This window comes from Arthroderma uncinatum (genome assembly GCF_011692745.1).
Source record: "Arthroderma uncinatum strain CBS 119779 chromosome Unknown scaffold3, whole genome shotgun sequence".
NCBI classification, from domain to species: domain Eukaryota; kingdom Fungi; phylum Ascomycota; class Eurotiomycetes; order Onygenales; family Arthrodermataceae; genus Arthroderma; species Arthroderma uncinatum.
This window is the reverse complement of record NW_022983865.1, coordinates 4,325,599-4,340,355: the sequence shown is the minus strand read 5'-3', so window position 1 is coordinate 4,340,355 and position 14,757 is coordinate 4,325,599. Positions and strand designations below refer to the sequence as shown.

Genomic DNA, 14,757 nt, shown 5'->3' with positions numbered 1-14,757 from the left:
AATGTGCAGGAGTTCGGAGGAAGAGGGAGACCCCGTGATTGGACAGAGGCAAGGCTGAGTCAGCATCGGCTGATCCCGCGGATGAAAGTCGGGCGGAAGTCACTTTTGGCCCAAGAAGCGAGCGAAGATACAAGACATCGACAAAACAAGGACAAGATCAAGATATAACGGCGACTGGATACACGATACTGGGCGGGAGGCGTCGGGATACAGCGCGCGGATGGGCTGACGATGAGGTGATGTTACTCAGCAGGCAGTCTCAAGTTTTGGACCGGCTATCTCGAGCGCTCCCGGTTGGCTGTTCGACCTGCTTCGACCAAGACGACCGGGAAGGGCGAACATGCAGATGCAGGTCACACTCGCCGTACCCATGATATTGCTGGGCTAGGGCCTTCTAGGGTGAAGTGGCGGCGGACTGCGGATGGCCCACGGATTACGAGCCCAGGGCCAGTTATCGTCGATGCAGTCCGTCCTCGCTTACGGCCACCGTTGTGCCTGGATCGTACATTATTACGCATCCTAATCCATACTCTGTGTACATAGTGCATAGTGCGATCAGATCACATCGAGAATCTCTGATCTGCCATAATGATGGACGCCGCATGAGCACAGCGCGAAGGATCTATTAGTCAATAATCCCCAGGTGGCTTGATGGGCGTAATTGGCCAGACAAAGCCCGAAAGCAATGGACGAGCAGATCGTAACTTACGCGAGAAGAATAATATCTCCCTGTTCAGCTATCAGGCTGGGAAGGGGGATTTGTCTAAAACATCTCTCCTCTTCCTCATGGATTTACCTCTTTCAAGCGTAAAAGACGATGGCAGCGTGGGCAACAAGCAGAAGGACAAGAGGATAACATGCTACAGCTACGACAGCAACAGGGAGTACCCAGATAACGTCAAGTGTCCAGACTCAGACTCCTGCTGCGAGTCCATCGAGCAGTGCCGTCCGGACCGTCTCTGTACCTCAAAGGACGACCCGAAGACGCTGATACGGGCCCCCTGTGCATACAAACCGTGGACGAACAGCTGTGCCCAAGTATGCCTGTACGGTATGTATCCATTGGTTCTCGTTTGTGGTTTCTCGTTTTACTTTCCTCCTCGGAGTAGGTCGAGCTAATGCAAAAGTAGATAACAAAGAGTCTCTTATCCTGCCGCGGGCCGTAGTCTGCGAAAACCCAGGCCCTGCCAATGGAAGCTACTGCTGTGACGACAACAGAACATGCTGCATCGACAAAGCAGGTTTCTTCCTGAGCAGTGACGGCATTCTCGTCGGTCGTGCAAACCAGACAGAAGATGACCCTACATTAACTCCCAGACCTATCGGAATACCAGCTAGCAGCCTGATAAGCATGGGATCTTCGGCCACCGCAGGCTCGTCGCCTGTGCGGTTGCCGGGTGATGAAAAAGCCGGCCTCTCGACGGCAGCCAAGGCCGGCATAGGCGTGGGCGTGGCAGTTGCTGTACTGCTTGCCGTTATTGCAGGGACGCTGCTGTTCCTTCGCAGGAAGAGACGGAATAAGAGAACCGCGAAGGGTGCTGTGCCGGGGGATTCAAATGAAGAGCAGGACCAGGTCCCGCTACCAGAACAGGACTCGGAGAAGCAACTGGAACAGCCGCAGAGGATTGCACACGAGAATGCACACGAACTCATGGGCGATGGTGGAACGTCGGAGCTACCCCCGTCGGAGGTGTCGACGCCGACATATATGAAGGAGCAGGCCGAACGGCATATGGAACAGATGGAACAACAGATGGAACGGCATATGGAGCAACAGGGGGAGCAGCAGAGGGAGCAGCGGATGGCGGCCATCGAGTTACCCGCCGACCCGCCTTCTGAGAAACATCGATACGGTTGATCAGGTTCTTCAAGGATATATAATTGACGTCATTTGGCTTTTCGTTGCGTTGGACTGGAAATGGGATGGTACACGTTTGATAATCTTCGTTTGTACATAGTTTATATACCCCGGTGAGTAGAAACGGATTGGAGACCTGTTTCCTATCATGGTGGAGTGTCATATACGGCTTGCTACTCTTATACTAGACTTACTCTTATACTAGAACAGCCTTAATTAACTGTCTTCCGCCAAACTTAGTTCTCCATCCCTCCACAACCTAAATGGCTTGAACGGTTACATCGAAGGTCATCAACTTCCATTTCTTCCGGTTGGTGTGGCGGCTCATGGTTCATGGCAAGGTCTGGTCAAGGCTGGTCATGGCCGGTTTTACATTTACATGCTCTCTAATAGGCCGGGAGCTACTATGACGTTCCTATGCTACGATATCTTGGATGTTGGCCTCTGCATCACTCGCTTCAAATGGAATATTCAACAGCTATATAGTATGATCCATTGACCCCGTTGCTTCTCGCATCGAAGATATCCCACCCCAATGAGCCTCCCTCGACTTGCAAGAGCAGGAATACCATCTCTCAAAGGCATTGCACCCAGGACTATTCCTCGCATACCCTATTGTCAGCCACTGTTATATATATCTACCAAATCCACCATGAAGAACAAGATCTCCGACGCGGTCAAGACCGACCACCGCGAGCTGGAGCACTATTACCATATAATTGTCAACTCTACCAACCCCGGAGAGAGGACGAAATACCAGAACCAGTTCGTCTGGGAGCTCGCACGCCATTCCGTCGGAGAGGAATTGGTCCTGTATCCCGCCATGGAGAAGCTGATGGGTGCAGAGGGAGAGAGGCTGACGGCCAAAGATAGAAAGGAACATCAAGTGGTAAGTCTAGCATACATTCTCCTCTTTACACCAGATGTTAATATAGCATAGGCGAAAGAACAGCTGCAAGAGTTCCAGAGCACCGATGCATCTGATCCCAAGTTCATGGACCGGATCAAGGAGTTGATGGATAATCTAGCAGAGCATATCAAGGAAGAAGAGAACATCGACCTGGTCAAGATCGAGGAGCTCTTAGATCCCACGGAGAGTGACGAGATGGCTGCTTCTTTCGAGAGGACGAAGATGTTTGTGCCTACTCGATCTCATCCAGGAGCTCCGAATAAACCGCCGTTCGAGACGGCCGTGGGACTCCTGACGGCCCCTATCGACAAGGTGGCTGATCTCTTCAGGTCTTTCCCCTAGCTTCTCGCCATAACGCATATATCTATGTCTTTATATGTCTTTATGTCTTTTTAAATCTGTATCTCTATTATGTTGAAGTACGGAAAAATACATTCTTTTACTGCTTTTTAGTGTGTAAAAAGATGTACCTGCAAGTTACTATTTATGGTAGTTTCCCCACCGAACGACGTAATAGGCTAACCTTTTCCGTTAAAGTATCGATACCTCATTGACTAAGTAATTAAGGTGGGCTGGAAGTACTGGTACTTCCCTTGTTTGTACCGAACACGTATATTGCTCTTCCATATCAGGTTCAAGAGAAAGACACCAACAAGCAACAACAACATCAGCGTATATTCCGATGATAAGACTTCCCTCGTCCGCTGGCTCCGTGTTCTCTCTAATGGCGAGGACTTGCACCAACGATCGCTAAAAGAACCTCATGGGGCCTTTCAGCGCATTCCTCCTGGTCTACGTTCTTGGTGGGCTTACCTTCATACCGCTGGTGCTCAGCCTGCTCGTCCTCCACGCATATCTCACCCTCCCCGGCCCATTAGATAGGGACAAAGCTGAAGCCGTTGATGTCGGCGGTCTTGAACGGAAAGGAGATGACGAACACTCTCTCAACTCCCGTACGGCGGAGCTGGCAGAGAAGTTCCAGAGACCACGGGAGGCAGACGTAGCTGCTGGTTACTTTGCTGTATGCAGAGAGTATGTGCCTGGAGGCGTGAATGGGAAGCCGCCAGAGCGAACGACTCCCGCTGGAGAGGTTATCGCTACAGAGAGTCCCAGTGTCTACCAGAGCGTCTACCGAAGTATATTCGACCGGAAACAGGTTCCGACCTTGGACGCAAATAAAGGCAATGGAAGGAATGTTCGAAAGGCTAGGAATGTCTTTTACGTTATTTTACGGTATGGTCCTTTCTTATCGTCTATGGCATAGCTTCCGGTGACCCAATACTGATGTTCTCTCGTTTCTCCGCCTCTAGCCATGGGCATCTTATGCTATACGACGACGCCGAGCAGATCGAGGTTCGATACGTTATATCCTTAGCACATCATAATGTTAGCATATACGGAGGAGGTGATTTGATACCGGAGGGGGAACTCTGGATCAAGAGGAACGCGATATGTCTGTCGAGGAAACCAGAGGGCGAAAACATACCGGGTCCCCGGCCACCTACGCTACCGTTCTACCTCTTTTCTGAGAACCTGTCGGAGAAGGAAGACTTTTATTTTGCCATCTTGAACAACCTGGATAGGATTCCTGGCTCAATTGATTCCCCTCCCACGCCTCGACAGTTTGCCACGGAAGATATGGTCACCCTCGTGCAGCGTCTGCATTCATCGGAGGAGCATCTACAGACCCGCTGGTTCAATGCGTTACTTGGCCGGCTTTTCTTAGCTCTATACAAAACTCCCGAGCTAGAACAGTTCATTCGAGGCAAAATAACCAAGAAGATATCTAGAGTTAATAAGCCAAACTTCATCACGAAACTTGAGCTTCAGGCCATCCACTCTGGTGAAGGGGCTCCTCTCATCACAAATCCACGTTTGAAGGACCTGACCGTGAACGGCGACTGTTGCATCGAGGCCGATGTTAACTATAGCGGGAACTTCCGTGTGGAAATTGCAGCCACTGCCCGCATCGAACTTGGAACTAGATTTAAACCACGAGAAGTCGATCTTATTCTCGCAGTGGTGCTGAAAAAGCTCAAGGGCCATATCCTACTGCGCTTCAAGCCGCCTCCAAGCAATAGATTATGGATCTCCTTTGAAACGATGCCTACTATGGAGATGACAATAGAACCCATTGTTAGTTCAAGGCAAATCACATACGGTATCATATTGAGGGCAATTGAAAGTAGGATCAGAGAGGTCGTTGCGGAAACCCTAGTGCAGCCATTCTGGGATGATATTCCCTTCCTGGATACGGAAGAGCAGCATTTCCGTGGAGGAATATGGGAAGAGGCCCAGAAGGCTCAAGAACCCGAAGTTACAGACAAAAAACCAGAGAAAGAGGAAACACCTGATGCCACGCCAGGTGCTACGCCTGGTACTGGAACACCCGAATCATCCAAGGAACATACTACTGAAGAACACGATGCTTCAAATGTGGTTCCCGATACTCCATCCCAGTCCCAGGAGACTCTGTACCAGGCCTTTACAAACTCCATAAATGAGCAAGAAACGTCGGAAGCCCAGGAAACAGACTTTCGCCCTTCTTCACTTCCCGATATACCAGGGAAGGCCGCGCATAGCGCCCCAAAACATCGATCAACCCGTTCGTTGTCATTCTCACCTGCAACCTCAGGCTCTTCATTGTTCTCGCCAACAATATCTACTACCCAGTGGAATGATCCCACGGAGGCATCCACACCTACTTCAGAGTCTGGTGATACCGCAACTCCTCTATCTAGATCCCATTCCGATCATGGCACCAACCCTGCATCTGTAAACGATAACAGAATTAATAGAAGCAACTCTCTGGCTGCTGAGGGCATCAAATCTTCGAAAAGCACTTCTGCGTCTCCTAACCTGGCCCCTGGTACATTCGAGCCACGTCAAGCGATGCTGACTATTGGAACTGCGGCTGCGGCTGCTAAGAAGTGGGGGATGAGCGTTCTCACCCGCCACGACCAGAGTCCAAGGCCCGGCGAAGTTCCTGACCATCCAGTAGGTCGTGGTCGGCCTCTTCCACCTCCGGGTACGCCCCTACCTTCCCCCGGGCGGTTTAATTTTGGCTCCATAGCGATGCCGAAGCGCAAACCAGTGGCTCCATCTTTGATAGCATCGGAACCCTCACCGTCTGTGTCCAAGCAACAACTTTCAAAAAGACAAGACACAGTGGCAGATAACGATACCGGGGACCAGGAACTGCTCGTTATAAAGGCGCCGGTGGGCTCAGAGCCTAGCAGCCCCGTGAAGGACCGTCCCGACCATGGAGACATGGCTGACGAGAGTGATGATGTGCCAGATGCATGGTCAAATGAGGTCCTTATGGATTTCCAAGACTCCTCGTTCTCCAACGCCGAAACTATATCATCGCCTTCTGAGCTCCCTCAGCCAACAGACCGGCCTGACGAAATAAAATTCGACTAGGGTAAAGAGCTGAGAGGCAAGGGTGTAGTCTTATAGGTTATCCATATGCATCCAAGCCATGGCTCTTTTTTATTGGGCAGGCATATTATCTTGCATTTGGCGTTAGGTATCGTGTGTTAGAAATTGTTTCCAATGTATATATCACTGGCGTTTGGCCCAAGGGGTTTCTATGGCACAAGGTCTAGATAGTCAATTCAATCATTACCATATTGATTCAGCTCCGTGACTTTTGACTTGAAATAGAGCTTCCTTCACTGAGAAATTACCACACTATAAAGATATAAACGCGTAATCGATATTGAACAGCCACTCTCCATATAAAACGGCGTTGCCTGCGAGATCGCGTGCCAAGACGGTGACGACTCCAGCGCCATCTCGAAACCTCCGGATAAACCTCCAAGCACGCCGGACATTTGGATGCGACAGCGATTCCATACAGACGCCCTTAACCAAGTCCATTGGACTAATCTATTTTGTTCTCCCCTTTCATTCAGTTCGGCCGCCCTTAGGCATCACCTTTCCCTCAGTTGAACGGCCCAAACACCGTTGCTGGTCTCCCCTGTGGCTTCTTGCTACCATAGATGTCATTTAGGTTACGGCACATCTACAAGAAACATAGCAATGAGCAGGTGAGAAGCTTCGAACAGACTAATCAGGCCTTAGTGACGGCCTTCTAAGACCTGTGGGCTCAAGATAGCAGTGCTGATATGTTGCTACAACAGAACCGAAGCAGACCTAACGGTCAACATCCGCAAAGCTACTAGCATCGGTATGAGACCTTTCCCCTCCTCACTACCGGTGATTTCTACATATATACAGAATAGTCACTGACGCGACGATTTGACCAGAGGAAACGGCTCCCAAACGTACGTCCCGCACCCTACCAGGCCGGTGTCACATCCATACTAGGAACATGGGATTTAACGACGATATACAGGAAAACATGTGCGGAGCTGTATTGTATATACGTGGGACCACAAGTCCTCGATGTCCTTCTGGTCTGGCATGAAAGTGTGAGTTTCGTCAGCTGAGATTTACTACTCGCCCAAATCCGCTTTCACCTACTTGTCACAAGCCCCTTAGCTGTTGAGTGCGCATTGCTTATTTACCGCGTTTATGTTAGACAACCGATTCTCGCCGATGAAGTCCAGACCTTTAAAGCCCTTATTACGATCCATAAAGTCTTGCAGGAAGGCCATCCGGTAACCGTGAGAGAAGCACAGGAAAATGTTACATGGCTGGACAGCTTGATGAGAGGGGTGACCGGCGAGGGGCTTCGAGGTAGGAGAACCCATGCTTTCCCGCGAGATGGAAACTACATTATATGTAGACTTTTGCACTTTGTGCAGAATAGGGGTCTCTGACAGCGGAGTATAGGTTACGGTCCATTGATTAGAGAATATGTTTTCTTTCTGGAGTCGAAGCTCGCGTTCCATCGACAACATCCTGAATTTAATGGTGAGTGGTACACCTAGAGTGTCTACATTGATCGGGTGTGATTGAAATGTATGAGTGCTAATGAGAGGCGGCGCTATCACGATTGCAGGTCTCTTTGAATATGAGGAATACATCAGCCTCAAGTCCATCAATGATCCAAATGAGGGGTATGTTGCTCTCGCCTAGCTATACTCGACCATTTCTAACAGGACATAGTTATGAAACGATTACCGACCTCATGACACTCCAAGACCAGATTGATACCTTCCAAAAACTTATCTTCTCGCATTTCCGAGGTGGTGCAAATAACGAGTGTAGGATTTCTGCCCTTGTACCTCTTGTTCAAGAGAGTTATGGAATTTATAAGTTTATTACCAGCATGTTGCGAGCCATGCACTCAAGTAAGAACACTCGAGGGATCTGTCCTGCGTTCCATTGCCGTACTAATATCTCGTTATAGCAACTGGGGACGACGAAGCATTGGAGCCTCTCCGTGGCCGATATGACGCCCAACATTATCGGCTAGTTCGATTTTATTACGAATGTTCGAATTTAAGATACCTTACAAGTTTAATCACTGTTCCAAAACTTCCACCGCAGCCACCAGGTCTACTCGGTGAAGATGATGAGCGGCCCAATCTTCCAAGGCGTCCAGCCAACGAGCCCGAACGGGAGCCAACTCCTCCACCAAAGGCAACTATCCCTGACGCGGAACCAATCAACGACTTCTGGTCGACAGAGGCCAAACGCCAGCAGGAGGAGTACGAAGCCGAGCAACGTCGACTCCAAAGCCAGTGGGAAGAACAGCAGCGTGGCCAGTTACTTGCACAACAACAAGCGCAGCGTGATTTTGAAGAGCAGCAGAGGTTGCAGGCCGAGCAACAGAGACTAGCACAGGAACAGTTGATGGCCAATCAATACCAGCAACAAACCCAAGGAAGACTGGCGGAACTTGAACAAGAGAATCTGAATGCGCGTGCACAATATGAGCGGGACCAGCTGATGCTCCAGCAGTATGACAAACGCATGAAAGATCTCGAAGAGCAGCTGAACCAACTCAACACAAACTTCAATTCACAGAATGCTTCCAAGGATGATCTTATTCGATCTCTTCAAGAGCAACTCAACACCTGGCGCACAAAGTACGAGGCTCTGGCAAAGCTGTACTCTCAGCTACGACAAGAACATCTAGATCTCCTACAAACTACCAAGTCCCTGAAGTTGAAGGCCGCATCTGCGCAAGAAGCAATTGATAAGCGAGAGCGCCTTGAACGGGAGATGAAGACTAAGAATCTAGAACTTGCCGATATGATCAGAGAGCGTGATAGGGCTTTACATGACAAGGACCGCGTTACTGGTGGTAACCGTGAGGAAGTAGAGAAATTGAAGAGGGGGCTACGCATGGCTATTGAGCGAGCAGAAAATGCCGAACGTGCTAAAGGATCGGAAATTTCCGCAATGCTCTCTAAGTATAACCGTGAAATGGCTGACCTCGAAGAGGCCCTCAGGGTATGTTTACGTCATTTCACTATGCTACTAGTGCTGATTCATCTATCTATAGAACAAAACACGGGCCCTCGAGGAATTCCATTCGAGCAGTGGCGAGCTGAACGAGGACCATGATCTCATGCTCCGAGAAAAGGACGAGGAGATCGAAATCTACAAGTCCGGTATGGAGCAGGCATTGACAGAGCTGGAGGAATTGAGATTGGTATGTGCTATTCTACTTGGATATAAACCACTGGAGCTAACATTCGACTCTCAATTATAGAGCCAAGGAGACGCGGATAAGGCCCTCGACAGTCAAATTGATGACGTCCTTAGCGGCTCTATCTCCAAGGTCAACGACATCATTGACTCTGTCCTTCAAAGTGGTGTACAGCGAGTAGATGATGCGCTCTATGAACTGGATTCTACAATGCAGGCTGGAAACCAAAATGCCTCTCCCTCTTATGTGCTGTCACAGATTGAAAAAGCATCTGCTAGCGCTACTGAATTCTCGACCGCCTTCAACAACTTCATCGCCGATGGACCAAACAGTGCACATGCAGAAATCATCCGTACCGTGAGCGTGTTCTCTGGATCTATCGCGGACGTCCTGAGTAATACCAAGGGTTTGACGCGATTCGCAACGGACGACAAGAAAGCTGACCAACTCATCAACGCCGCCCGATCCCCTGCACAATCCACTATGACATTCTTCCGTGGCCTGCAATCATTCAGACTCCAAGGTCTTGAGCCTCTCCAGAAGACAGATGTGGTTATCAACAACAACCACGAAGTCCTCATGAATCTTCAGAAGCTCTCCAAGCTCGTCGATACGTTTGCTCCAAAGAGCAACAAGCTTACCGGCGCTGGCGACCTAGGCGACATTGTCGACCGTGAATTGACTAACGCTGCTAACGCAATTGAAGCTGCAGCAGCACGACTAGCCAAGCTCAAGAAGAAGCCTCGCGATGGTTACTCGACTTACGAACTCCGCATCCACGATTCTATCCTCGAAGCGTCTATTGCGGTAACAACGGCCATCGCCGAGCTGATCAAAGCTGCCACCGCGTCTCAGCAAGAAATTGTCAAGGAAGGCCGAGGTAGCTCTTCCAGAACGGCGTTTTACAAGAAGAACAACCGATGGACCGAAGGATTGATCTCCGCCGCTAAGGCCGTGGCGACTTCGACGAACACATTGATCGAAACTGCCGACGGAGTTATTTCTGGCCGAAACTCGCCAGAGCAATTGATTGTTGCCAGTAACGATGTGGCGGCCAGTACAGCCCAGCTTGTGGCAGCCAGTCGAGTCAAGGCTACATTCATGAGCAAGACACAGGATCGATTGGAAACGGCCAGTAAAGCCGTTGGATCCGCCTGTAGAAGTCTAGTCAGACAAGTGCAAGAGATCATCGCAGAGAAGAATCGCAATGAGACCGAAGCCATCGACTACACCAAGTTGAGCGGACATGAGTTCAAAGTACGAGAGATGGAGCAGCAGGTATGGGTCCCCGTTCCACAATCCATCCCCTCTTTCTAACAAGATGTATAGGTTGAAATTCTCCAACTTGAAAACGCGCTTAGCCAAGCTAGAAAACAACTTGGTGAAATGCGCAAGATATCATACCTGGAATAGAGTGTTATGGCTGTCCCCGTCATTCACGTATTGAAATCAAATATATAAACTCATCTCTATCCATCGTTTCTCTTCTACTTTACTTCGTGCCTATTTATGAAAGGGTATCTGAAAAGGAAATACAGATAATACTATTGCTCTTCATTCCTTGAACAAGTGTTGAAGCACAGTAGTGCGTGCTGCGTATCAAATTAAATTGTTCACCAAGTAAACAGACCTGGTTCGGAAAATAGTGGTTGAATCAAATAGTTAGACCATCAGTCGTCGATATTGGTGACGAAAGTTGAGCACCATATTATATCAAAAACCTGCCTGTCTGAAAACACGTCTGCGACGGGGCTTTCTATACATATTTTATTTCCTTCCTATCCAAAGAAGGTGGATGATGGCATTTTCCTCGTCATCTATAAATGAAATTCGGCCCTGCCCTCGCATATATGTTTATCACGTTTTGCTTGTTTCGTCTGGTGGATTTATACGTTTCTTTCCTGCAAAGTCAGCTTACAAACTTGAAGTTATCCATGTGAACTCCTCATCTTCCACGCCTGCTGTGAAGAGCCAGGATCTTCTGCAGGGAGGCAGGGCCTACTAGATTATAGGTGGCCAGAAATGGGTAGAACAAAGGAGAATGAATAAAGAATGAACAGGAGAGGTATCTCCTAACTATATACAAGTAGGGAGATATCCACAGCGTCACAAGTAACAGATGCCGACGAAGACACGTTGAGTTATGAATTCAAGGTATATATTCTGTTTCAACAATTTGACCTATTCTACATATGGTGACGTTATACCTATGCTGCACAAAGGTAGCAGGTTGTCCTTCCAAGAACGTAGGCATAACATTGCTTTGGGTAGAGTGCATCCGTTAGCCGAGCATTGGGTTGAGATCGAATTTAGGTGACCTTGTCCTTGTTGTGGTAGTTGACGTCCTTGTTCCAGCTATATATCGTGGTCAGTATTGGTACGCATCTGGTGATGGGATTATATAATCGTCGCAGTAGGGAACATGTTTATACTAACAAGATAGTCTGTGAATTTCGTTAGTAATGTCAAATGTATAAGGCGATATTCAAGTCCACATACCTTATCACCATCGCCCCAGAAGTAGTTCTTGTTTCGGATGTTTTGGTAAGGATACTCGACGCGTTCCTCCAATGGTGGCATATGTTCCCAGTGCTCCCAATGCTCAGTCCAGAGATTGTATGCATTAATTGAGCCGAGGATCAGGACGGGGATCACAGCGCTACCACATTGTTAGTCGTCCCAGGTCCGGCTCTCGGGTAGACGGGTTCGATGCGGAAAACGTACTAGATAGATAGCTTACGCCATAAATCTGCAGAGACAAAATTAGCTTCTCTCCCCCAAGCGGAATAATCTCATCAAATTGGCTTACCGCTGGTGGCGGCAGCGTGAGCTTTCACTGCAGCTCGCTCGCGGAGGAATTCGTTCTCGGGAACCGAGCTGTTGAGGCGGCGCTGAACGAATTTGCGGGCGACAGGAGATCGAAGGCTGGCCCGCTGGGCAGCGCGTAGAATGGGTTGACGGCAAAACATGGTCGTTCCAATTGGTACTCTGGCCAGAGTCTCGGTAATTGAAAGTTGATCGTAATGGGATGAAGTTGAGTCGAGAAGTGGTTTGTGGTCAAATTAGTGGCTCAGGATAGCTTATGTAATCACATGGCCTGATCGTCATCGCGAGTTTGAACTTCAAACGTCCATCAAAAACAAAAACCGCCTGGAGTCAAGGGGGAAGATAGAGACGATGATGTGAGGATGCTGCCACACGCGGGAAGATGGTACTACGATTAACAACATGGAATGGTCAGTCTGGTGACAACACGACGAGTCAGCTACGTAACTAACATCATCATCGTTCGACGACTAGTAAATGGGATAAGGTGGCCATGACAACAACTGTCGTTTCGAACAATCAACTGGATGCTAATGTATTCTCAGGAACCCATTTGCATACGAGCCATGGAGGGGAGACCGGACGTTCGGGGTACGCCGTGATTTATTGTTGTTTTTAGCTAGATATATCTCTAACAGGATTTAAGGCAATGTTCGATATACTCGAAACAGATATTGTCATTTTTCAAGAAGCCAAGATCCAACGAAAAGACCTCCAGGATGATATGGTGCTTGTCCCAGGATGGGATTGTTATTTCAGCCTTCCAAGACACAAGAAAGGTACATATCAATCGCCCAAAGTGCCTTTGGGACTTACACTGACACTCTCAAGGTTACTCCGGCGTAGTAATATATACCCGCAGCTCCAAGTGTGCTGCAATCCGGGCAGAGGAAGGGTTAACTGGTACTCTCTGCTTGCCGAACTCTTCAACTCAGTTTCGACATTTGCCTGAATCGGAGCAAATCGGCGGATACCCTACCACTGAGCAGCTAGAGGAACTGTCTGCTGTCGACCCTGCTACGCTTGACTCTGAAGGGCGATGTTTAATCCTGGAATTTCCTGCTTTTGTCTTAATAGGAGTTTATTGTCCTGCCGACCGCGATGAAGCCCGAGATGATTTTCGGCTTGGATTCCTGAACGTACTTGACGCTCGCGTGAGGAATCTCATCAAGATAGGAAAGCGTGTCATTTTAACAGGTGACTTGAACATATCTGGGGCGGCGATCGATTCAGCACCGGCTCTGGAAAGAATCAGGAAAAATACCGAAACCGAGGAAGAATATACATCTACTCCTTCGCGGTGTCTCTTCAATCGACTCGTGAGGCGTGGGAGCTCAACCGGCTGTAAAGACGACGACGAAACTCCGCCCGTGCTTCGAGACCTCTGTAGGGAATTCCATCCTGACCGGGCTGGCATGTATACCGTTTGGAATCAAAAAGTAAACGGTCGACCGGGTAACTTTGGCGCAAGAATCGACTACGTCCTCTGTAGCGAGGATATCAGGGACTGGTTTGTTGAATCCAACATCCAAGAGGGACTTATGGTAAACCGTGAACGACCTTCTCTAAACCGTTTTTCTATACTAACACTGTGTAGGGATCGGACCATTGCCCCGTTTACGCTTCAATGAGTGATAAAGTTCTCTTAGACGGAAAGGAAGTCCATACTTTAGATATCATGAACCCCGAAGGCGCGTTCAAAGATGGGATACCACAACCTCGCTCTGCGAAACTAACGCCGCTACCGCTTTCAGGGAAGCTAATCCCGGAGTTCAACCACCGCAGGAACATTAAAGATATGTTCAGAAATCATTCCCTTTCCAGGACCAATAGCGAAGTAAAAGTGCCAGCAGATGACGAATCTCGTGCTGTATCCGAAGCTTCTGATTCAGGTACCCAGTCCAAAAATACCACTGAAGGCAAAAATACTCCAACGACAATGAACCCGCCTTCCAAGCGAAGCTATAGCAACACCAGCCGGGTATCACCTTCTAAGCGTCCGAAACTAAAAGGCCGACCTTCTGGCCATCGAGGCAACGGCCAGCAAACCCTCGCAGGCTTTTTTAAAGCAGAAAGACCCATGAACGCTACCAATGAAGGGTATGCGCCTGCTTCCATCAGCTCCTCAGAGGGACCTCAGAGCGGAGTGCAGCCAGCTTTGAGGGATGAACAATCGGTCACTGCAGAAGCAACGGCTCTGGTGCCAGATGAATTCCCCAAGATCTCTCCCGACTCCCCTGCTTTTTCATGCAGCCCTATTGAATCATGGTCAAAGGTCTTTACAAAGAAGCCCGTGCCTAAATGTGAAGGCCACGACGAAGATTGCATTTCACTTGTCACCAAGAAACCGGGAATAAACTGTGGAAGGTCTTTTTGGATATGTCCACGGCCGCTAGGTCCGAGTGGTAATAAGGAGTCAGGGACTCCATGGCGCTGCCCAACTTTCATTTGGTGCAGTGACTGGCGAACAAGCTAACTAGCTAGAGTGAAAAATGTAATTCTAACGATATTATATACTTCGTCAACCAGCGGTAACCGCCTGCGTTTCGTGGACTCTGCCGGCTCATGGCCAGCTGCTAACCCTCCGAAATCTAC

At 49.0% G+C, this 14,757-nt stretch overlaps 5 protein-coding genes across 5 annotated transcripts; all 5 read left to right on the top strand.

Moving 5' to 3' along the window:
* Nucleotides 1-651: 651 nt before the first annotated feature.
* Nucleotides 652-1,858, top strand: GIQ15_05076 (uncharacterized protein; the record flags this gene model as incomplete). Its single annotated transcript, XM_033552493.1, has 2 exons — nt 652-1,051; nt 1,131-1,858. The coding sequence occupies 2 exons, from the start codon at nt 652-654 to the stop codon at nt 1,856-1,858; spliced, it is 1,128 nt and encodes a 375-aa protein (XP_033406223.1).
* Nucleotides 1,859-2,510: 652 nt separating this feature from the next.
* GIQ15_05075 (HHE domain protein) lies at nt 2,511-3,110 on the top strand (the record flags this gene model as incomplete). Its single annotated transcript, XM_033552492.1, has 2 exons — nt 2,511-2,747; nt 2,799-3,110. 2 exons carry the CDS (start codon nt 2,511-2,513, stop codon nt 3,108-3,110), a joined length of 549 nt encoding a protein of 182 aa, XP_033406222.1.
* Nucleotides 3,111-3,531: 421 nt separating this feature from the next.
* GIQ15_05074 (putative PH domain-containing protein) lies at nt 3,532-6,191 on the top strand (the record flags this gene model as incomplete). The annotated part of the gene is made up of 2 exons (XM_033552491.1): nt 3,532-4,001; nt 4,079-6,191. 2 exons carry the CDS (start codon nt 3,532-3,534, stop codon nt 6,189-6,191), a joined length of 2,583 nt encoding a protein of 860 aa, XP_033406221.1.
* A 621-nt stretch (nt 6,192-6,812) lies between these two features.
* Nucleotides 6,813-10,653, top strand: GIQ15_05073 (cytoskeleton assembly control protein Sla2; the record flags this gene model as incomplete). Its single annotated transcript, XM_033552490.1, has 10 exons — nt 6,813-6,820; nt 6,914-6,960; nt 7,040-7,057; nt 7,129-7,204; nt 7,267-7,472; nt 7,738-7,795; nt 7,845-7,942; nt 8,089-9,137; nt 9,190-9,339; nt 9,400-10,653. The coding sequence occupies 10 exons, from the start codon at nt 6,813-6,815 to the stop codon at nt 10,651-10,653; spliced, it is 2,964 nt and encodes a 987-aa protein (XP_033406220.1).
* Nucleotides 10,654-12,728: 2,075 nt separating this feature from the next.
* On the top strand, nt 12,729-14,642 carry GIQ15_05072 (ap endonuclease; the record flags this gene model as incomplete). Its single annotated transcript, XM_033552489.1, has 5 exons — nt 12,729-12,753; nt 12,801-12,941; nt 12,994-13,706; nt 13,760-14,567; nt 14,620-14,642. The coding sequence occupies 5 exons, from the start codon at nt 12,729-12,731 to the stop codon at nt 14,640-14,642; spliced, it is 1,710 nt and encodes a 569-aa protein (XP_033406219.1).
* Between the last annotated feature and the right edge of the window lie 115 nt (nt 14,643-14,757).